General features: G+C 44.1%; 1 protein-coding gene across 1 annotated transcript in view; it reads left to right on the forward strand.

Annotated features, from left to right (window-relative positions):
- Nucleotides 1-23,604, forward strand: part of LOC136872574 (venom allergen 5.02-like) — a 112,275-nt gene that overhangs the window by 35,442 nt on the left and 53,229 nt on the right. Inside the window, exon 4 of the mRNA XM_067146376.2 lies at nucleotides 6,367-6,514. Coding sequence (XP_067002477.2) covers nucleotides 6,367-6,514 — 148 coding nt within the window. The remainder of the gene's footprint in view (nucleotides 1-6,366; nucleotides 6,515-23,604) is intronic.

Consider the following 23,604-nt stretch of genomic DNA (forward strand, 5'->3'; position numbering starts at 1 on the left):
CGGCAATTTCCTTTAAAATTTCAACTTGAGCTCTAGCGGTTTCTATGTCGTTTGAGAGAACAGCAATATTATCGGCAAATGCTAAGCAGTCTGTTGCGATCCCCTTGGATTTGGTTCCTATTCTCAATGGACTGCAGTTGGTTTCATGTAATCTCACTCGCCAGGTTCTGATGATCTTTTCAAGAACATAGTTGAAGAGTATCGGGGATAGCCCATTACCTTGTCGGACTCCTGTTTTGATGTCAAAGGAATGCGAGAGACATCCGTGGAACTTCATCTTGGATTTTGTATCGGTCAGGGTGGCTCTAATTAATGCCAGCAGTTTCAAATCAACTCCAAATTCATTTAAGATGTTTAGCAGGACTTCCCGGTCAATGGAGTTGTACGCATTCTTAAAGTCCACAAAGACAGACACATAGTGCTTGGGCCTTAGTGTACAATATCTGATGATCGTTTTGAGATTTTGGATCTGTTCAGCTGTTGAGCGACCTTTCCTGAACCCTCCTTGGTATTCACCTATTTGATGTTCGACTTGTGCTTCCAAACGCTCCACCACGAACCTGCTACGAAGGCGTAGCAGGGGGAGAGGTGATACTCCCACGTGGCGCGTCCCAGGTGGCGGATAGGGGGGTCCTAACCGGCTTGCCGGCGGGCTTGAGGGAAATGAAATACCTCTCGCGGACCAAACACACTACCCCATGAGGGTGGGGGACGCACATGTAGAATACACCCGCGGTGCCCCCCTGCCTGTCGTATGAGTCGACTAAAAGGGGCGACCTAGGCGCGGACATGGATTGCGGTTTGGTATAATGTGTTGGACCTCCTGTGGATGGGAGGGGTCGAGTACATTCACAGGTAATCCCTGCCTGTCGTAGAAGGCGACTTAAAGGGTCATGTGGCCATAGTCCCCTCTTTATTTTATTTTATTTTTCCGAGGGTGAGATGTAGACCATTCCAAATTTTGATGTGCGTGCTGCCCAGAGATGGGCCTCTTACGTGTGCAATTACGCCCAAAAGCCCGCAACTGTCCACCCAGGACCATCGCGTGGTGGGAGCGCCATGTACCTTGGCAGTAGTATCCGCCTGACAACACAGGTCCCCGCACAGCCGAATGCCAGAAGGACATAGTATTATTAATTATTTTTTATTTTTTTCTCTATATTTAGTCCTCTGTACACGCTATGGGGTACATGCTATTGCGGGTGACTGGAGGAAGGGAGTCCTAGTGCTCATTGCCTCAGTCATCCCGTATTAGGCATCGTCCAACATCGGACCCCGGGCAGTACCTGCTATGACCAGGTGGGTATTGCCTTGGCTGCTTGGTTCGGCTACAGAGACCCCTGATCGGAGTGGGTGGCATTCGGGGAGGAAGCTATCGGGCATGGCTTCCAAACTAATCGGCTCTCTCATGGTGGTCCCCCACCTAAGTCTTTAACTTTCGCTTCCCTGAGAGGATAAACTCCCTGGGAATGGGATCCAGCTTTCCTAAGTTTCTGGTCGCTACCAGAACCGATGGGCACGACTTTAAGCTGGTGAAGTCGATCCTGTTTAGTAGGCACATCGAAGGCGTCTAATGCGAACTGGAGGATCTTAAGAAAATGCGCAACGGTAGTTTGCTTCTAAAGACTCGTATAGCACTGCAAGCTGATCAGTTGCTTAAGTGCGAGCAGTTTGGCGAAATCCCCGTCAAAATGGAGGAGCATAAGTCCTTGAACCTGGTCGCGGAGTCATCTTACACCGCGACCTTATTTGGAAAACTGACGACGAGTTGATGGAAGACATGAAGAATCGTGGCGTGACACACGTACGGCGCATTACGCGCAAGGTCAATGGTGAAGACCTTGCCACTGGTGCCTTCATTGTCTCTTTCAAGTTGTCAGTGTTACCAGAGAAAGTCAAGGTAACAACTTATCGTTGCGATGTGAGGCCGTACATCCCGCCTCCTATGCCATGCTATCAATGCCAGCGATTCGGACATATGGTATCTCGCTGTTCGAATCAGGCTGCATGTGGTACATGTGGACGAGTAGCTCACGGCGCGGAGGAGTGCACAACTCCAGACAAGTGCACTAACTGCTCCGGTTTTCATTCTCCTCGGGATCGGAATTGTCCGAAATACCTGAGTGAGAAGAAGATCCAGGAGATGAAGACCCTGGATGGTTTTTCCTACCAGGAAGCGCGCCGTAAGTTTAATTCTGCGAATACACCTGCCCGTACACTCGACTATAGCTTGATAGCTCAGAGTCTTCCAGGTTCGTCATTTTCAACCTCGACACCTTTCCAGACCGCTGCGCCCAAGGCGACTGTTGCTGCTCCCAGCAACGTCGCAAATAGTCAAAGCTCGAAGGGGGGGACCACCCCACCTTCGACCAACCTGAAGTCTGTGCAGGCTGGCAGTTCCCAGCCGTCGACCAGGGTTGGGAAACCATCTCCCAGCCCGTCTAAACTAGAAAAAAAGAAGGGGAAGAACGGCGCCCCTGCTGAGCGTTCCCGGGCTTCCCCTGCGAAGGAGAAGTCATGCCCCCCCATCTGGTGGGGGGTATTGCGAATCAGATCCACTGACTGTTTTAATCTCATACTCATTTTCCATCACCATTTTTTAAAACTCTGGTCAGTGGATACGTTTTTAAAATTTTAACTGTCATATATCCTGTCGTCCATCTCGTTCCATTAGGGGCCGATGACCTTCGATGTTAGGCCCCTTAAAACAACAAGCATCATCATCATCATCATTTGGGGGGTATGAGTCTGCGCCAGGAGGCACTCCTGCTCCCAAACTTGCGCGCTCTCCTCGTAGGGGACCCCCTCGCGCCCGAAAAGCGTTGAAGTTCTGGGCGGCACCCCTGCCATCTTTCGATGACGGGGTGGATATCGCGCTGTCCTCTACATCTACGGATGTCGACCTAGATAGTGTTTAGGCTTACGAGCATTTTGTCGCTCATAACCTAACACTCCTTTTATAGTCCACACTATGGCACTGTTACAGTGGAATTGTAACGGTTATGACAGGCATCTTGCTGAGTTACGTCAGCTCATTAGTGAGTACGCAGCGAGTATAGTCTGTATTCAGGAGACCAACTTCAGACCTGGACATCATACGGTAACTTGCCGGTATTTATTGCGAATTTTTTGTCCCTCCGTCTATTCCGTGTCCGAGTAGGGAGGACATATTCGCAATATCACGTTCAAGAAAACGGAGTCCCACGGGGATCGGTCCTTAGTGTCATTCGGTTCGCGATTGCCATAAACGGTATTGTCGCTGCTGGTCCAGCAGTAATACCGTCGCTATATGTGGACGATTTTGCTCTGCATTATAGGTCGTGCAGTATGGCAGTCGCAGAGCGACAATTACAGCAAGCAATTAGGGGTGTGGAGAAGTGGACCGTAGAACATTGCTTTCGGTTTTCTGCCGCAAAGACCTCCGTTGTCCACTTTTGTCGTCACCGCACTCTTCAGCCACATCCTGAGCTTTATTTAGGAAATGTCGTTCTTCCAGTTGTTGACACTTACTGATTCCTTGGGCTTCTTTTTGACAGTAAATTATCGTAGGAGCCACACGTGCGGGAGCTCAAAGTGCAATTCACCAAGAGGTTTAACCTCTTGATGTTTCTTAGCAGCACTAATTTGGGAGCTGACCGCGTGGTACTTCTCCGATTTTACCGGGCACACATTTTATCCAGGTTAGACTACGGCAGTGCAGCATATGGTTCAGCAGGACCAAGTGTGCTTGGGACGCTGAACAGCATCCACCACAGCGGGGTTAGGTTGGCGACGGGAGCTTACCGTACAAGCCCCATTGCCAGCCTGCTCGCTGAGTCTGGTGTGCCACCTTTACCTCTGAGGCGCCAGCAAGTCCTACTTACGTCTGCTGCAAATTTGCGACAGATGCCACTTCATCCAAGCTATCCTTGCGTGTTCAACAATGGCAACCGTTTGCTGTACGCTGCTTGTCTTCAAGCAACGCGGCTGGTTGGAATACGCTTGGATAGCAGTTACCGATTGTTCGACGTACCTTCGATTCCTTGCCTTCTCAGACAACCAAGTGGGGTACCTCCGTGGGTAGTAAGCCGACCTGAAATAATCCTGGATCTGCACACTGGCCCGAAAGAAAACGCGGGCCCTTCGATTTATCGGAGGCTCTTCCTGTCCGTTGTTGGCCGCTATTCAAGTTCAGTCGTCGTCTACACGGATGGTTCGAGGACAGACACGAAGGTGGGCTGTGCGTTCGTTGTCGACAATGATAGGTTTCTTTTCGCTCTCCCAGAAACCTGTAGTGTGTACATAGCCGAGCTCTATGCTAGCCGCGAAGCTCTGCGGTACGCACTGTACAATGAGCGCCGACACTTTCTCGTGTGTAGTGACTCCTTGAGTTCGCTCCAGTCTATTGATACTTGTTTCCCTCAGCACCCTCTGGTGCAGCGGATTCAGGACCTGCTGGCCGGGTGTTCGGATGCCGGCACCAGAATCACGTTTCTGTGGCTTCCAAGCCACATGGGCATAGAGGGAAATCAATTAGCAGATAAGGCTGCCAATGAGGCAGTTACCCCCTGTGGGTGGGGGCGGTAGATTAACACTAACGGTATCTCCTGCCTGTCGTAAGAGGCGACTAAAAGGGGCCTCAGGGGCTCAGAACATTGGAGCGTGGGTTGGCGACCACGAGGCCCTTAGCTGTGTCCTGGCATTGCTTCCACTACTTGTGCCAGGCTCCTCACTTTCATCTCTCCTATCCGACCTCCCTTGGTCAACTCTTGTTTTTTCCGACCCCGACGCTATTAGGTTTACGAGGGCTAGGGAGTCTTTCATTTTCACGCCCTTCGTGGCCCTTGTCTTTCTTTGACCAATATCTTCATTTTTCGAAGCGTCGGATCCCTTCCATTTTCCTCTCTGATTAGTGTTATATAGAGGATGGTTGCCTAGTTGTACTTCCTCTTAAAACAATAATCGCCGGGCTGAGTGGCTCAGACGGTTAAGGCGCTGGCCTTCTAATCCCAACATGGCAGGTTCGATCCTGGCTCAGTCCGGTGGTATTTGAAGGTGCTCAAATACGACAGCCCCGTGTCTGTAGATTTACTGGCACGTTAAAGAACTCCTGCGGGACTAAATTCCGGCACCTCGGCGTCTCCGAAGACCTTAAAAAGTAGTTAGTGGGACGTAAAGCAAATAACATTATTATTATTAAAACAATAATCACCACCAGGAGGCAGTTACACTGCCCCCGTTGCCTTTCAAGGTTCCAGCCAGTGATATTCGCTCTCAGCTGAGACACCTGGTGGTGTCCTATTGGGAGATGGAGTGGCAGGCCATTCCACTTCCCAATAAGCTGCGAGCGATAAAAGGAACAACGAAGGTTTAGAGGACTTTCCTTCGGGCTTCGCGGAGGGAAGCCGTGGTATTATGTCGTCTTCGGATCGGCCATGGTTTCCTGACTCACTCGCATCTTTTGAAAGGGGAACCGCCTCCGATGTGTACCTGCGGCGAACACCTTACCGTGGTACACATCCTTACGGAGTGTGTGGACCTGGTCGATCTGCGCCGTAACCTTCCGAGTACAATTTCCCTTATCTTGCGTGATGCCGAACAGTCACCAGACCTCGTCATCCGCTTTATGAGGGATAGTGGTCTGTTTCATCGTGTGTGATGATGTCCTTTGTCCTAGTGTTTTTTTTGTGTCCCTTGCGCTTTTATCACATTGACTTCATTTTAGTTTGTGTTGCGCATTTTAATGTGTTCTTTTAATGTCTAATGTTAAGTACGTATATATATCTGTCCTAGCAAGCAATGCCTTATTCCTTTGTCTCCTCTATTTTCTCTTATTTTATTACAAAATAAGGCATTGCGAATCAGATCCACTGATTGTTTTAATCTCATGCTCATTTTCCATTCCCATTTTTTGAACTCTAGTCAGTGGGTACATTTTAAAATTTTAACTGTCATGTATCCTGTCGTCCATCTCGTTCCATTAGGGGCCGATGACCTTCGCTGTTAGGCCCCTTGAAACAAGCATCATCATCATCATTTTCTTGTGGAAACCTTAATGCAATTTCGTGTCGCCACGACAATTCTCAGTGTATTAGCTTTATGTCCATATATAAAATTTCGCAGATTTACTTCATATCACGATGATATTTTGCATTTTATTTAGGCGAGTAAAAGCTGCCAAATATGGCTTCCACCTCAATATTTAACATTGCATGTTCTAGGATTAAAAAGTGTAACGTTAAATCTTTTGGACTGGATATCTCAACGATTTAACTTAAGGAGATTTCAGATATAGACACATCAGTGTTAGCCATTTTTGTACATTTGAGACAGATGGTACCAACTCAATTAAAGTCTTTCACAGCTTATAAACAAACTGTGTTGCAGAAACTTACTGGTGGGTCGGACAGAATATTGCTATCTCCAATTCGTGGCCATGCGATACTTTGCCGAACTCTCCGGATTGGAAATTCCCCATGGACAGCTGGTACAGTGAAGTTAAGGACTTCGACAAAAGCATCATAACCAAATATAGGTAAGTTTGATTTCTTATGCCGTTTCAGGTTTTTCCAGAACTCTGTTCACCAGTCGCCGACAGCCCGACATGTCTTCACTGATGGTTCTAAGCTCGCTGAAAATTTGTGTTGGACTTTCGTCTCCGGTCATATTGCAACGAATAAATTGCTTCCTACTGTCTGTAGCGTGCATACTTAGGAGTTCTTCGTCATTTTAGAAGCTCTGCAGTTTGCAGTGGTTGACGAAGGAGACCTCTTTCTCCTGTGTACCGACTCGCTAAGTTCTCTGCAGTCTTGTGACATCTATTTCGCACAACACCCACTGGTACAATGGATTCATGATCTTCTAGCTAGTTTATGATGCTGTCACGAGAATCACTTTCGCATGGCTCGCAAGCCATGTTGGGATTGCGGGAGATGAAGCTGCGAAAGAAGCGGCACTTTTACCACCTAGAGCTATGAACGTACCTCCTATGGATATTTGTTCTCAGCTACGTCGAACCATCTTGGCGTCCTGGGAATCGTTGTGGCTAGCTATCCGAACTCCCAACAATCTAAGAGCAGTTCAGAAGACAACTGCCGTGTGGCAGTCCTCTTTCCAGCATTCATGGAGAGATGCCGTAGTTTTATGTAGGCTGAGGATAGGTCATGGAGGATCTACGCACGATTGCCTCCTGAAGAGGGAAGACCCTCCAGTGTGTTCGTGTAGTGCCGAATTCACTGTGGCCCACATTCTCACAGTGTGTGCCGATATCTCTGGCCTAAGACAGAACTTCGGTCTGCAGGAGAACCTCGAACTCAAACTAGCCGATGGCGGTAAAATTGCTGATCTCGTCATTCATATTATGAGTGAGAGTAAATTTCAAGTCGTGGCATTGCTTCCACTTCTTGTGACAGGCTCCTCACTTTCATCTAATCCTATCCGAACTCCTTAGGTCAAATCTTGTTCTTTTCTGGCCCAATGGTATAACGCATGGAAGCCTATGAAGTTTTTCATTTCCATGCCTTGGATGGCCTTTGTCTTTCTTTGGACTATGCAATCATTCTTTGATGTGTTGGATCTCTTCCATATTTTCACTCTGATTAGCGTTAATAGAGGAAGGTTGCCCGGTTGTACTTGCTATTAAAACAATAGTCACTACCACCACCACCATCACCACCACCACTTTTAATATTTTTTGCTTTACGTCGTACCGACACAGACAGGTAATATGGCGACGACACCACTTTTACTTATGTACTAGCTGTAGTTCCCGGCGTTAATCGGATATTATTTTTGATGATGATCATGATGATGATGACGATGCTTGTTGTTTAAAGGGGCCTAAAATCGAGGTCATCGGCCCCTAATGGTACGAAACGAAATAACAAAAGTTCAAATTCATCCACTGACCAAAAATGAAATAAAAAATGTCATGAAGAATGGATGGATGGACATGAACCCAACAAGAAACACAAAAAAACGAAAAACAGTGGATCAGACTTTAAAAAAATCATAAATAATAGTATTACTGACCAAGGGACCACTTATAAAGCACAATGATGCTTGATGTCTAAAGGGGTCTAAGGCTCCACAGAATGGTACATGTCGCGAGCAAAGTAGAACCATGGTATCTGTCATGTTGGAGTACTAATCAAAAGTAGAGAAGAGTCACGGTGTTCCACACAAAATGGTACTACTCACAAGTATTGTACTTCGTACAGGGAACGCAGACCTGTGGTGTTTCTCACACAGTGGCTCCACTCATAGCCAACGCAAACCGATAAGGTTCCTCATCGAGTATACTAACCACAGGGACTCGCACTATCCCGTGGTGTTCCTCACATAGTGGGTACTAATCACAGGCAACGCAGACCCTCGGTGCCGCTCATATAGCGGTACAACTCACAGGCTACGCCCAGACCCGCGGTGTTGCTCACATGGGTACGAAGCCCGGGTACTGGAAACCCCCAGGCCAGCCTCTTTACTGCTACTAATCACAAACCTATTTCATACCTAATTTAGTGGTACTACTCGCAAGTACAGGCAACCCCTGGTGTTCCCCGCATGATGGTACGAATCAAAGGTAATTTCATGGTTCTAATTGGTCGCCGTGGGTGTATTATTCGTCTGCGTCCCCCACCCACAGGGGATAAAGAGAGAGAGAAAAAGAAGATGAAGGGATCCGTCGCTTCGAAAAATACGGTCTCTAGAAATTTCAGACTATACTGGCCAGAACAATATTATGCTCACCGGGCTTCCAGTGGCGTTGGCATTTTTGTACGTTCCGATACCCACAGCGAAGAGGTTCCATTAACAACCCCGCTTGAGGCTGTAGCTGTTCACGTTCCGCTGCCTGTCATAGCAACAGTGTGTAATGTTTATTTTCCACCAGGCCAGCCAGCCACTTCACATAAATGATGTCACCGATCTCTGGCCATAGTACCAGGAGCCGCTCACTCCTGTTTGAGATTTGAGCTGAGACGCTCGCAGTGACCGTTACTGAATTGACAAGAGAAGAGATGAAGTGTTTGGTGGACCGACTATAAACGACAAGGAAGATTGTTTTCAGACTTCGTTTTCAAAACATCAAAGACTCTTATTTCATGCAGAATTAAATGTTATTTAAAAAACTAATTTACTTTACGTGAAAGAAAAAGTTAAAAATGACTTTGAAAATTAAGTGTTTTTTAAATGTTTTTGTGTTTTAAGTTTATGATTTTTATATTTAGTGGTTTTGATTAGATTTTAAAGCACATTAGCTTAGTTTCTCGAAATAAGATGAGAGGAAATGATGCTTCCTGTAACTTTTAAAGAGGAAAATTGAGATATCCTAACTTAGCAGGGTGAAATGTTCCATATTATATTTTCAATTTTAATAATTCAACATAAATATTTTTGAATTAATGAACGTGTTTTTTAAAACTTCTTATCTACAAAACATGCCATTTCCTCTTCCAATTTGACCTCTTAATTTCCCATAGAGATGAGGTTAAGGTACTCTTCCACTGCGGGCCTTATTACATGTTAGAGCAGGAAATAAGACCAATTTACATAATTGAGCTATGTGGGAACCACGGATATATTTACAATGATTTATTTGTGATACCCGGTGAAAAGCTGTATCAAAGAACATTTTTTATTCGAAACAAATTCTTCTATCTGTGTTACTTGTAGGGCCACGATCCTACTACGCTGGCGTAGTAGGGGGAGAGGTGATACTCCCACGTGGCGCGTCCCAGGTGGCGGATAGGGGGGTCCTAACCGGCTTGCCGGCGGACTTGAGGGAAATAAAATACCTCTCGCGGACCAAACACACTACCCCCTGCGGGTGGGGGACGCACATGTAGAATACACCCGCGGTATCCCCTGCCTGTCATAAGAGGCGACTACAAGGGGCGAGCAAGGGATGATGGAATTAGAACCATGAAACTACTTTTGATTCGTACCATCACGCGGGGAACACCATGGGTTGCATGTACTTGCGAGTAGTACCACTATATTAGGTACGAAATAGGTTTGTGATTAGTAGCAGTATAGAGCCTGGCCTGGGGGTTTTGCAGTACCCATGCGTCGTACCCATATGAGCAACACCGCGGGTCTGGGCGTTGCCTGTGAGTTGTACCACTATATGAGCGACACCGTGGGTCTGCGTTGCCTGTGCTTAGTACCCACTATGTAAGGAACACCACGGGGCCCGTGGGAACGGCACCCGTGACTAGTACACCTAGGTGAGGAAACTCATCGGTTTGCGTTGGCTATGAGTGGCGCCATTATGTGAGAAACACCATAGGTCTGCGTTACCTGTACGAAGTACAAAACTAGTGAGTAGTACCATCTTGTGTGGAACAGCGTGAGTCTTCGCTACTTTTGATTAGTAGGCCCAACATGACAAATACCATGGTTCTACTTTACTCGCGACATGTACCATTCTGTGGGGCCTTAGACATGGATTTTACACCCCTTTAGGCATCAAGCATCATTGTGCTTTATGAGTGGTCCCTTGGTCAGTAATACCTGTATTTACGATTTTCTTTAGTCTGATCCACTGTTTTGTTTGTTTGTTTTTGTTTTTGTTGGGTTGATGTCCATCCATTCATTCTTCATGACATTTTTTTGTTTTATTTTGGTCAGTGGATTAATTTTAACCTTTTGTTATTTCATTTCGGGCCATTAGGGGCCTATGAACTCGATGTTAGGCCCCTTTAAAGAACAAACATCATCATCATCATCATCATTACTTGTAAGGCAAACAGCAGTCTATCTGTAGGTGGGGCCCCCCTTACCTTACATTTGCCCACCTGGTATGCCTTCTCAAAAAAACATGTTGAAGAACATAGCAACTTCTCCAGATCCTGTGTACATAGATTCACATACTATAAACGTTTGTTTAGTCTTCAAATATCCTACATATAGACAGCAGTTGTTTCACGTGCCAGTGAATCTACCGGCTTGGGGATTCGTACCTGAGCACATTGAAATATCGCTTTTACTATTTGGGCTAATCATAAAATGCTCATTTCAACGGTGTTATTGAATGCTCCATGTTATTATTATTATTATTATTATTATTATTATTATTATTATTATTATTATTATTATTATTATTATTATTATTATTATTATTATTATTATTATTTAGAGATTCTGTGGAACGCAGAGGTGAAAGAAGTTGCGGGCATGAATGGGTGGGTATAGAAGAGTCAGAAGATTAATTTAAAACTTTAAAATTTGAGCTGTATTTCTCCCTTATATCCTTTGTTTTCTATTTTAAACTTTGCACTTTGTTGAGACAATATTAAATTATGTGAGCCTCCCCCTTATAAACATTTTGAACTGGCCTGTGAGCCCTAGAATATCTGTGTCAATGGACTGCTCGACATACCGTTTTAAACTAATGTAGGCCGCGCGCAGTATCTCCTAGCTCTGTTTGGCCGCGCATGCGCAGGCCTAACTACCAGGCAAAACTGGCCTCCTCCTCGCTTGCTTGCCGACGCGAGAGGCAGTTCGCTGGAGTCAGCCATGATAGCGTGCTCGTGTGGGTTTGTGTCCGGCGTCATGGAGTCGTGGAGTAGCTGGAAACCACCGTAATCTCCCCGATAACGGGGATTTGCCCCAGATGAACTAATTGGAGACCTCCTGCCATTCCTTCTGATTTTGTTTTGGTTTTATTGTTTCGTCTGGATACTTCACAACGAGGTCTGGATGCCAGCGGTGACTGTATTTTCTTCGTCAACAATGTCAGGTTAAAACTCCTCTCATTTCTTCATCACCAAAGGTATGTACCAGTGTTTGAAATCATTCTAAAAGTCGTCCTGAAGAGGATTTTGATATTTTCGAAGATTTCTGGAAAAATAATAATAATAATAATAATAATAATAATAAATATTTGGACTTCGCCGTTAAATTTATTCCTATTTGCGTGTGTGGTATCGAAGATCTGGAAAACTGTTTCGGCAACTAATCACAGTAATGTGGAAGGTTCACCATGAACTAAATTGGAATTATTAATTTAAAATTTTACTGATCTACTTTGGCATTTTAAATTGTAACTTTCCTTGTAAACCAAGGTACAGTCTCCAAGGTACCGAACCTTACCTCTTTCGGCTTTCTGTTTGCTTTCCTGTGTTTTGTTTTCTAATTCGTTCGGTATGTTTTCTTCTCCCCCCCCCCCCTTCTGGGGTTTGGGTGAATTTAATTATTTTCTCTGGCCTGTTTTTCCTCCGTGTTTTAGGAGGCCTTGCTTGTTTCTTGTCGTTACCTTGGCAACGGTTCGTGTGTGGATTGTTGTCGGGTGAATTGTTGTCTGGCGTGTTGTGCCTGTGTGGATCTTTGATTTTATTCTTCGGGGCCGAGTGTATCGGTTACTGTTTAAACTAATTTGTTTATTTTCTCCTCCTTTTAATGTTGTGTTACCTTTTCCTTGCCCCGCGTGAGGAGGTTTTTTTTTAACGTAAAATTCTGTTTGTCTTGGAAACTGTCCTTGGTGGTAACTGAACGATTTCAAATTTGGTAATTATGAGAAAAGACCGCGTTGATGATCCATTTTTTGAATAATTGTTAACTTAATATTTTTAAATTTATTTAACTATCCGTGATCGATCACATTTAATTTAAAGGTAACATTTATGTAAGAAAGTCTTTTGTTTCCCGTTGTTTTCTGATTACATTTTATTTGGTACGGAGGTCACCCCTTTCCTTCTTTGTTGTTTTCATAAAGCTCCCCATTTATTATCTGTTAAAGAGTATTTATTTTTCATTAATTGTTATTTAGTAATGAATTAATTTTCTTTAAAACCCCACCTGGGTATATTCTAATTTATTTTACTTATTGTTAATTTCCTTTTCCATTTTTCAACCTTATGTTGATTTTATTTACATTTTGCCATTACGCTTTAAAAATAAACTTAGGCTTTATCATCTTAATAACTTGGTTTGTTACCTACCTTTTGCCCTTCCATTAAATTTTTTTTTTTTTACTTCATGTAAATGCTGGTTTTCATTCGCCACGTTCGGTGGAGCACTGCCACCGTTTTTCTTGTGCTTTAATTTCCACGGCCTTTAGTTGTCTTCCTTGCTGCTTCCGGTAAGTTATTTCTATGGTTTCTTGTTTTTAATTCTGTGACTGTACTTGTTGTTTTTCTTCTTGTGCCCTTCTTCTTCCTCGTGTTCGCTATTACTCCCATTTTGGGGCGGACACGCTAACAACCTTCTCACCAGGGTCTCTATCTCTCTCCCTCTCTCTCTCTCTCTCTCTCTCTCTCTCTCTCCCCGTCCTTTTTTTCTCTCTCTCTTTCTCTCTCCCTGGTGGATAAGGTTTTTTTCACCTCATCACCCCTAGGTGGTAGCGGGGACCTAGAGGCTGGTGAGTGGTGAGAGTGGTAGCAGAGCGTGGTTGTTTGTTGTTCCACTGTTGTTGCTCTGCTGCCTAATCTCTGTTGTTTCTGCCTTGCGCAACCTAACTTTCCTCCCCTCCTACCCTTGCTCGGTGCAGTGCTGTGGCGAATGTTGGCGGATGGAAACCAAAAATTAAGAAGCTAAAAGTGTTATTGTCAATAACTATTGTAAAAGGGAGTGCAAGGATCTTGTGTAATTTTTTGATTATTTTGTTCCATGTTTGCTACCATGGCGCGTGCCGTTACGAACCCCTCCTTCCTGCGTCGTGCCGAATTGGAGTACGAGTTATCCATTCGTGGCCTTGAACCTGCCCGTACTGTTGCTGAGTGCGCTGCCTTGCTATCAGCCAACTCCCAGGTCCCCATTAATGTATTTTCTATTGACAGGAGTCGAGTGGGTGAGTACCTTAACCTGATCTGTGACAATCTTAACGAAATTAATATTATTCGCGAAGAGTTTATTGAATTGCCTCCGTCTAAAGCCCAAGTAAACCGGCTGAGGGCCAGAGCTGACCACTACTCGGGCCGAATTCTGGATTTATTATCTATTAAGCCTGATTCTGTTTTTGTGTCAGAATGTGCTAGATTGTTAACGGTGGTTTCTGGCATCACCTCTGATTTAGATTTGCTGTTGATTAACAGAGATATGGAGAATTGTTCTATTGCGACTGCACTTAACCCTTCTGTACCTACCCAGAGTGTCTCTTCCCACCAAATTGCGTCCTCGACCCATGCCCAAGGTCCGTGTTGTGTGACTGCTCCTTTACTGGAAACCTTAGTCTCTAAGCTAAATTCGGCGTCATCGCCTAACTGTTTAAAGGAAGTCTTTCGGGGAGTGAAGTCCTTTTCTGTAAATTCTATAGATGAGTGTATTCGGTTCCTACGGTTTTTGGTGGAGTTGACCGAGACTGGTAATGTGTACTCAGTCGATGATTTGGGGATCTTCCGCGCCCTCTTCCCTCATTGTGAAGGGATTCTAAAGAGAGAAATTTCTGAAGCTATCTCTAAAAATTTATCGATTAGTACCTTTCATGAACTTGTCCTTTCCAAATTTATTCCCTCTCTTGCTCTCCAAAGTCTTGTGCCCCAACACTGTTTTCGGACCCAGTTCCTGCATGAGAACTTGCTAACTTATGTGCTGGATCTGCGATTCTTTTGCAAGGTTTTTAGAATTTCTGTGCCAGAATGTGAAATGGTCTCTAGAATTTTAAAAGGAATATCTCCTGCGTACCGCTCCTATCTTTCCTTAACCCGTTGCCCTACTACCTTTCAAGAATTGGAAGAGGCCTGTTCCTTTGCTGAAGATGTCAAACATGGGGATGCCTCCAGACCTGTGAATTTCCCTCCCCCTACTACTACCAATTGTCCCGTCCTTCTGTCAACACCTAAGGTAGTGAATGCCCGTAAATGTTACAACTGTGGGTCCCGAAATCATCTAAGAAATTCCTGCCCTGACGTTAGACGTGGTCCAGGCGCTTGCTATTCCTGTGGCTCTAGACAGCATGTTAAAAGAAATTGCCCCTTGGTAGACAGAAATGGTACTCAATGACTAGAAAGGGAAAGGGCAAAGTCTGCCAATTCTAAGTTTGTAAACCCTGAATCTCGTAAGAAACCGGTGTGTCCCCCTAGGTGCAATAGTATTTCTGCTCATGCCCCCTCCTCTGGCACGTGCACATTTGTCGAAGTCAACAATGAACCCGTAGATGCCCTTCTTGATACTGGAAGCGCAGTATGCTTGATGAATTATGCCTGGTATTGTCAAAAGAAATCCTCGTGTAAACTTCCGGAAATAAAACCCACTAACTTAAGATGCGTTTCGGCTAATTGTCAGTTCTTAAATATTTTGGGGACTGTGAAGGTCAAGTTGAGGATTGGGAATTTCACTTGGAAGATCAAGTGTTTGGTGACATCCAATTTATCATGTAACATTATTCTGGGTACCAATTTTCTATCTTGGGCTGGTGTCGTTTTGGATCCTCAGTGTCGAAATTTCTTTTTTAAATTTTCTCCTGACCTGAAATTTGAATTGATTAACGTTCCCTTGAAATTGCCTAAAGTTTTGTGTGTGGGTTACCCTGAGTCAGATGAGTCTAGTGACATCGATCGGCTTGACCTGAATCATTTAGGAGATGCCGAAGCACAGCAAGTTCGTGATCTTTGCAGGGAATTTCCCGATGTGTTCACTAGCAAGTTAGGCTTGACCAACGTACTAGAGTATGACATTGAGTTGTCGGACCTGCAGCCTGTTCGATCCCCTCCTTATCGCCTTTCCCCACCCCGTATGTTGGAATTAAAGAAAATCATTGAGCAAATGGAAAGAGACGGAGTGATCAGACCTTCGACTTCCCCGTATGCGTCCCCTGTGTTCTTGGTACCCAAACCTTCTGGTGGTTATCGTGCTGTGATTGATTATAGGGCTCTAAATAATAAGATTGTACTCCAATCTATTCCCCTACCCGACCTTCATACTTGTTTTGGATGGTTCTCAGGTGCGAAATTTTTCACTGTCCTGGATTTGAACCAGGCTTATTACCAAGTGCCATTATCGAAGAGATCAATTCCCCTCACTGCCTTCATCACCGACTGGAACTTGTATGAGTTCCTCAGACTCCCGTTCGGGCTAAGCTGTGGAGCAGCTGTGTTGTCGAGGTTGTTAAATTCCATTCTCTCTGACATTAAGTTCAGCTATGTCTTTAATTACCTGGACGATTTATTAATTTATTCGAAGACCTTCGAGGAACATATGGTGCACGTTAGGGAAGTATTGCTACGGTTAAGGAAAGCCGGCCTTACAGTGAAGTTATCAAAGGTAGCTTTCGCCAGACCCAGCATGTCTTTCTTGGGACATGTAGTTTCTTCTGAAGGCGTTTCCATAGATCATTCCAGAACTCAAGCCATTAGGGATTTTCCACCCCCCAAAGATGTCAAAGGCGTTGCTCGATTCATTGGTATGGTCAATTTCTTTAGAAAATTCATCCCTAACTTTGCTGAAGTGGCTGCCCCGTTGAACGACCTTAGGAAAAAGAAGGTAAAATTTACTTGGGGTAAAGCCCAGGAGGAAGCTTTTAATTCATTGAAGGTCGCACTGATTAATGCACCTTTGTTAGCTATTCCCGATTTCGAGAAACGTTTCATTGTCCAAACTGATGCCTCCGGGCGTGCTATCGCTGGCGTTCTGTTACAAGAACATGAAGATGGGCGTAGGCCCGTGGCCTACGTATCCAGGGTCCTCAATGATCTGGAGTCTAAGTACTCCATTTATGAACTAGAGTGTCTAGCCGTGCTGTTTGCTCTGGAAAAATTTCGATCGTTCATTGAACACGTCAACTTTGATCTGGAAACCGACAATCAGGCTCTTTCTTGGGTGTTGAACCGACCCAAAAGGACCGGTAGGATAACTAGATGGGCATTACGGATCTCATCCTTTAATTTCAATGTTCGCCACATTCGTGGGTCTGAGAACGTCATCGCCGATGGCTTGAGCAGGATGTTTGAAGGTCACCCTTGTGCGGAAGCCAACCCATGTGTCGATGAGCTTGCTGTCAATACGGTGGGAGTTAGTGCCATCCTCACCGACTCCCCATTGCTGTATCAAGAAATTGGAGATCATCAAAAAACTGATCCGGATCTGAAAAGGATCATTGATACAATCAGTAGCGGGATTGAAGTGAAACCTTACTCCTTATCTAAGGGTGTTCTCTGTTGTAAGGGTCGCAAGGACCATAATTCCAAAATTGTCGTTCCTAAGGTTTTGGTACCTGTCATTTTCAAGTATTACCACTGTTCACCCCTTGGCGGCCATCTAGGAAATTTCAAAACTCGGTTGAAAATCAGGCAATTCTTTGTTTGGAAGAAAATGGATAGTGATATCAGGAACATGGTCAAATCTTGTAAATCTTGCGCCATCAGCAAACCTAATTTGAATAACCGGGTAGGATTATTGTCTTCATCACAAGCTTCGCGCCCCATGGAACGACTGTTCATAGATTTCGTAGGACCCCTCCCCCGATCTTCCTTGGGAAACACCCACATTTTTGTCTGTATTGATGCCTTCTCCCGGTTCTGTTGGATCTTTCCCACCAGGTCCACTAATTCACGTACCTCTATCTCCTGTCTAAATTCCATCTTTGCATCATTTGGCCCACCTAAGTTCTTAGTGTCTGACAACGCTAGTTCTTTCACCAGTAACTCCTTCAAAAGGTATCTGTTTGAGTTGGGCATTTCACATGTCACCACTATTCCATACTATCCAAATCCTTCTTATGCAGAGAGGTTGAATCGGAACTTAAAATCTGCGTTGATAGCGTATCATCATGGCAACCAGTCCAAATGGGACTCCTGTCTGCATTGGTTGGCCCATGCTTTCAATTCCGCTACTCATGAGTCCCATGGTAAGACGCCTATGTCTTTAATGTTTGGCTATACTCCGTACTCCCCTATGTCTAACCTGCTATGTATTGAGGATCTTCTCCCAGACCTATCTAGGCCTAATGATGTTCAAAAGATCTGGAACGAAGCAAAAAGGAATCTAGCTGTGTCATACGAAAAGGTCAAAAAGCAGTACGATAAAGGTAGGAAACCGTCAAAATTCAATGTTGGTGATCTCGTGTATGTTAAGTGCTACCCAATGAGTAAGGCTGTGAATAAGTTTTCGGCAAAACTTGCCCCTAGGTACCAAGGCCCGTGCACTGTGTTGGAGTTCTTGTCTCCCGTTTCAATTTTGGTAAGTGACCCTGTAGCCAAGCGTATTAGGCGCGTTCATGTTTCTCAAATTAAACCCGGTTGATCTGGCAAATTGTACCGCATCTTCCGCTGGATGAATGCACCTTTGGTAACTGACCTGTATCGTTAGTGAATTTAGCACACATACTGTGGGATGGCGAGCGAGTCAATCTGGTCCTTCTGTGCCTCGTGTTGGTGACTCTGATTTAGTACTTCTTGTATGTTACTGTTTCTAGGTGTGGATCCTTGTAGTTAGAAATTGTCTTTCCTTAATTGTCCTGTGATGGTGGTATTAATACCTTGCAATAGATATCCTCGTTATATAGCCTTATGCTTATGTGGTGCGCTACCGAGGTTCCATTGGGGAAATCTGATGACATCTAACTTAAATTGTGCTTTGTTGTCCCTCTGTTTTCTCTAGGCTTATGTAATTTCAATGACTTGTTTCTTCTGTGGCTCCGCATCGGATTCCTTCCGCTGAACCCTTTGATCATCTTGTGACTTAATCATTGCTGAGCTATGGTGTGCCTGGGATGGAATGTAAGGGAGTGTGTCTGGTGCCTGAGTGTTTACCATTTTGTCATCCTTTCATAGTGTGCGTGTGTCTGATGATGTGTGGTGCTTAGTCATGATTGGGTTGCTATTTGTGCCTTTTTAGTATTGTACGATTTCTGATTGGGGTGTGTTTCGATCTATTGGTGTCGGAAAGGTTCCCTGCTTGCCTTCTGCATGGACCGCGTGTCTTAAAGGTGTTCCTTTTCCGGATACTGATGTTTGTATTCATCCATGATTGAGAGATCTGACACTCCTACCTTTGGGCACTCTTCGCGGCTGTTCTAAAGGTGGTTTTCTATGCGTGAACCCTCTATATTATTTTTCCTGTAATGGGTTTTTGGGCTGAATTTATCTTCCTAACCTTTTGGTTTTGGGGTTATGTAGAAAATCTGTCTCCGATTTTTCCTGTGGGCGTTCGGTTGGTGCACTCCTGCCAGCATTATGGTTGTATCTCCTGTGTTGTAACTTGGTAATGTTGTTGTGAGTTGTTTGGATCCTTTTGAAATGTGGACCGTTAGTAACGTTGTGTAATTTTCCTTATCTACCGGTTGGCGTGTGGAGTTTTCAGTGGTACTGTCGGACTTCCTTCCTGAGGATATTTCTCCTTTTGTGCTTCTGTGGGATGGACCTAGTCCTTAATCTGTACCTGGTTTGCTGTTGTAATTTCTGCTTGGTATTGTGCTGTTAGGTTGTAGTCTGTGAGCACGCGTTGAGGATAGTTATCCTTTACCTCTCTATTAATAACCCGTGCTGCTACCTTGTCATTATTTAGGTAATCGTGTTTTGGATTACGTTGTTTGGCTGTCAAGACACCTTGGTTGGGATGCGATTTGTCCTTTAATTTACCTCTGTGTCACGGTAGATTTGGTTGTTGGTTTGGTATCCACTACTCCGAAGAAGCACACCTTAGGGTGGGCCATTCTTAGTTATCTCTTGGCTCTGTGATTTTCGACTTGTTCTTCCTCACGCTGAATTAGGTTTGTGGTTGCTATTCTGTACCACGTTGCCCCGTGCATTTATTTTTGGTAGTTGTACCTTGATGTGGCCGTTATGGATGACTGACTGATCGCGATTTTTCCATCTGGTAACCTATAGGAGTCTCCTGATTGCCCATCGAGGCTACTGTTGCCTGTCTTACCTATCTGTAACTCGTGTAGGTTCTGTGTCCCTTCTCTCTGATGGTTTTCCGTTGGTCTGTTCAAAAATTAGTTTTCTATGCTTGAGTCCTTACCTGTGTTTTGTTGGTGATCCTGGATAAGTTGCCGATCCCAGTGTGGTTTGTATTTTGCTCAACCCCTCGTTCTTGACCCTTGGACTGATTGACGAGTTCGCCACTCTGTGGTTGTGTGTGTGTCACTCCGATATCTAAAAGTGTAATTTGATAGGTCTTTCATGTGTCCTCTTAGTTTAACGTCTGATATTCTAAACCATATGTTCCAAGGACGTCTATTCTTTGGAGTGGTCCTGTACCTTTACTTATATATTTTTCTTGTAGATGATGAGTGCTTGAGTAATATTACTGATTTCCCTTCCGTTATGTTCTTGATCCTTAGGGATATCTGTCTTTGTCCTAGTTGGTATTATGTGTTGGATTGTACCCTATGTTTCTATGTGTTCTTGTTCATTGTTTCTCTACGTGTCATGGCTAAGTGTCCTTCGTGGCAGTGTAACATGGTGTATTTTATGTAGTTTCCCTTTGATTTCTTAATTGTCGTTGTATGGACCCTTCGTTTCCTTTGGTACTATATTGGACCAAGTGGAGAGCTCTGGGCTTCAGCTAGTTTGTTGGTAACTAGCCTATGTAAAGTTAATTGGCGGATCTGTGGATCCTGTAACTGAAAACTCACCTACTTTAATTTCCTGATTTGTTTTTTGTTCCTCCCTCTTCTTGTGGTTTTGCCCCCATTCGGGTTTTCCGGTGCGTTTCATTTCCCCGGTTGTAACCTTTTTGCAACACAAGATCATGCGTTTCCTTAATTTCAAAGGAGACTTGTAAAGGTATTCATGCATTAAAAATTAATTTACCACCGTGCTTGAGAAAATAACCTGAATGCGTGGACTTATAAACATGTGGTTTTGGATTAATTTTGGTCAGTATATCTGTGATTAGTGTAAGAGTTGCCAAACCTCAAGGTGAACTGCGTCATGTGTCATAAACTGTATCATTGTGTGATGCATAGAAAACATGTGTATTAGGTGAACCTGAAACTTTGGTGAACTCTGGTCATTGTGCTCTCTATTTGATGACAAACATTACTCTGGTGATTTTCCGAGTGGTCGGTTAACGTTTCTGGACACTGATGTTGATCGCACCCGCCAATTATTTCTAAAAACTATGTGATATGGAACTGTGTCTTGGACTATTAACCTGGTCATGTGAACTACTAACTAATATTAGTTAATCTTGGTGGTCGTTTTCTGTTGGACTACTCCGCCCAAATTTAGTGTATGTGTGACCACCTCATCATTGATGGCATGTGCATGAGGTTTTGTTGTCGATTCGGGGCGGGAGGGCTGAGACAATATTAAATTATGTGAGCCTCCCCCTTATAAACATTTTGAACTGGCCTGTGAGCCCTAGAATATCTGTGTCAATGGACTGCTCGACATACCGTTTTAAACTAATGTAGGCCGCGCGCAGTATCTCCTAGCTCTGTTTGGCCGCGCATGCGCAGGCCTAACTACCAGGCAAAACTGGCCTCCTCCTCGCTTGCTTGCCGACGCGAGAGGCAGTTCGCTGGAGTCAGCCATGATAGCGTGCTCGTGTGGGTTTGTGTCCGGCGTCATGGAGTCGTGGAGTAGCTGGAAACCACCGTAATCTCCCCGATAACGGGGATTTGCCCCAGATGAACTAATTGGAGACCTCCTGCCATTCCTTCTGATTTTGTTTTGGTTTTATTGTTTCGTCTGGATACTTCACAACGAGGTCTGGATGCCAGCGGTGACTGTATTTTCTTCGTCAACAATGTCAGGTTAAAACTCCTCTCATTTCTTCATCACCAAAGGTATGTACCAGTGTTTGAAATCATTCTAAAAGTCGTCCTGAAGAGGATTTTGATATTTTCGAAGATTTCTGGAAAAATAATAATAATAATAATAATAATAATAATAAATATTTGGACTTCGCCGTTAAATTTATTCCTATTTGCGTGTGTGGTATCGAAGATCTGGAAAACTGTTTCGGCAACTAATCACAGTAATGTGGAAGGTTCACCATGAACTAAATTGGAATTATTAATTTAAAATTTTACTGATCTACTTTGGCATTTTAAATTGTAACTTTCCTTGTAAACCAAGGTACAGTCTCCAAGGTACCGAACCTTACCTCTTTCGGCTTTCTGTTTGCTTTCCTGTGTTTTGTTTTCTAATTCGTTCGGTATGTTTTCTTCTCCCCCCCCCCCCCTTCTGGGGTTTGGGTGAATTTAATTATTTTCTCTGGCCTGTTTTTCCTCCGTGTTTTAGGAGGCCTTGCTTGTTTCTTGTCGTTACCTTGGCAACGGTTCGTGTGTGGATTGTTGTCGGGTGAATTGTTGTCTGGCGTGTTGTGCCTGTGTGGATCTTTGATTTTATTCTTCGGGGCCGAGTGTATCGGTTACTGTTTAAACTAATTTGTTTATTTTCTCCTCCTTTTAATGTTGTGTTACCTTTTCCTTGCCCCGCGTGAGGAGGTTTTTTTTTAACGTAAAATTCTGTTTGTCTTGGAAACTGTCCTTGGTGGTAACTGAACGATTTCAAATTTGGTAATTATGAGAAAAGACCGCGTTGATGATCCATTTTTTGAATAATTGTTAACTTAATATTTTTAAATTTATTTAACTATCCGTGATCGATCACATTTAATTTAAAGGTAACATTTATGTAAGAAAGTCTTTTGTTTCCCGTTGTTTTCTGATTACATTTTATTTGGTACGGAGGTCACCCCTTTCCTTCTTTGTTGTTTTCATAAAGCTCCCCATTTATTATCTGTTAAAGAGTATTTATTTTTCATTAATTGTTATTTAGTAATGAATTAATTTTCTTTAAAACCCCACCTGGGTATATTCTAATTTATTTTACTTATTGTTAATTTCCTTTTCCATTTTTCAACCTTATGTTGATTTTATTTACATTTTGCCATTACGCTTTAAAAATAAACTTAGGCTTTATCATCTTAATAACTTGGTTTGTTACCTACCTTTTGCCCTTCCATTAAATTTTTTTTTTTTTACTTCATGTAAATGCTGGTTTTCATTCGCCACGTTCGGTGGAGCACTGCCACCGTTTTTCTTGTGCTTTAATTTCCACGGCCTTTAGTTGTCTTCCTTGCTGCTTCCGGTAAGTTATTTCTATGGTTTCTTGTTTTTAATTCTGTGACTGTACTTGTTGTTTTTCTTCTTGTGCCCTTCTTCTTCCTCGTGTTCGCTATTACTCCCATTTTGGGGCGGACACGCTAACAACCTTCTCACCAGGGTCTCTATCTCTCTCCCTCTCTCTCTCTCTCTCTCTCTCTCTCTCTCCCCGTCCTTTTTTTCTCTCTCTCTTTCTCTCTCCCTGGTGGATAAGGTTTTTTTCACCTCATCACCCCTAGGTGGTAGCGGGGACCTAGAGGCTGGTGAGTGGTGAGATTGTTCAGCAAATAATAAATCAGGTACAGAACAATGTTATGACAATCAGAATAATTAACTAATATCCAATTATCAACCTGAGCTTATGTCCCCTAATTACCAATTTTACCTGAGAACTCTTGCTCCTTTTTACCAAGCACGAACCTGTTACGCAGGCGTAGCAGTGGGAGAGGTGATACTCCCACGTGGCGCGTCCCAGGTGGCGGTTAGGGGGGTCCTAACCGGCTTGCCGGCGGACTTGAGGGAAATAAAATACCTCTCGCGGACCAAACACACTACCCCCTGCGGGTGGGGGACGCACATGTAGAATACACCCGCGGTATCCCCTGCCTGTCGTAAGAGGCGACTAAAAG

The sequence above is a fragment of the Anabrus simplex genome, chromosome 4 (assembly GCF_040414725.1).
Source record: "Anabrus simplex isolate iqAnaSimp1 chromosome 4, ASM4041472v1, whole genome shotgun sequence".
Classification (NCBI taxonomy): domain Eukaryota; kingdom Metazoa; phylum Arthropoda; class Insecta; order Orthoptera; family Tettigoniidae; genus Anabrus; species Anabrus simplex.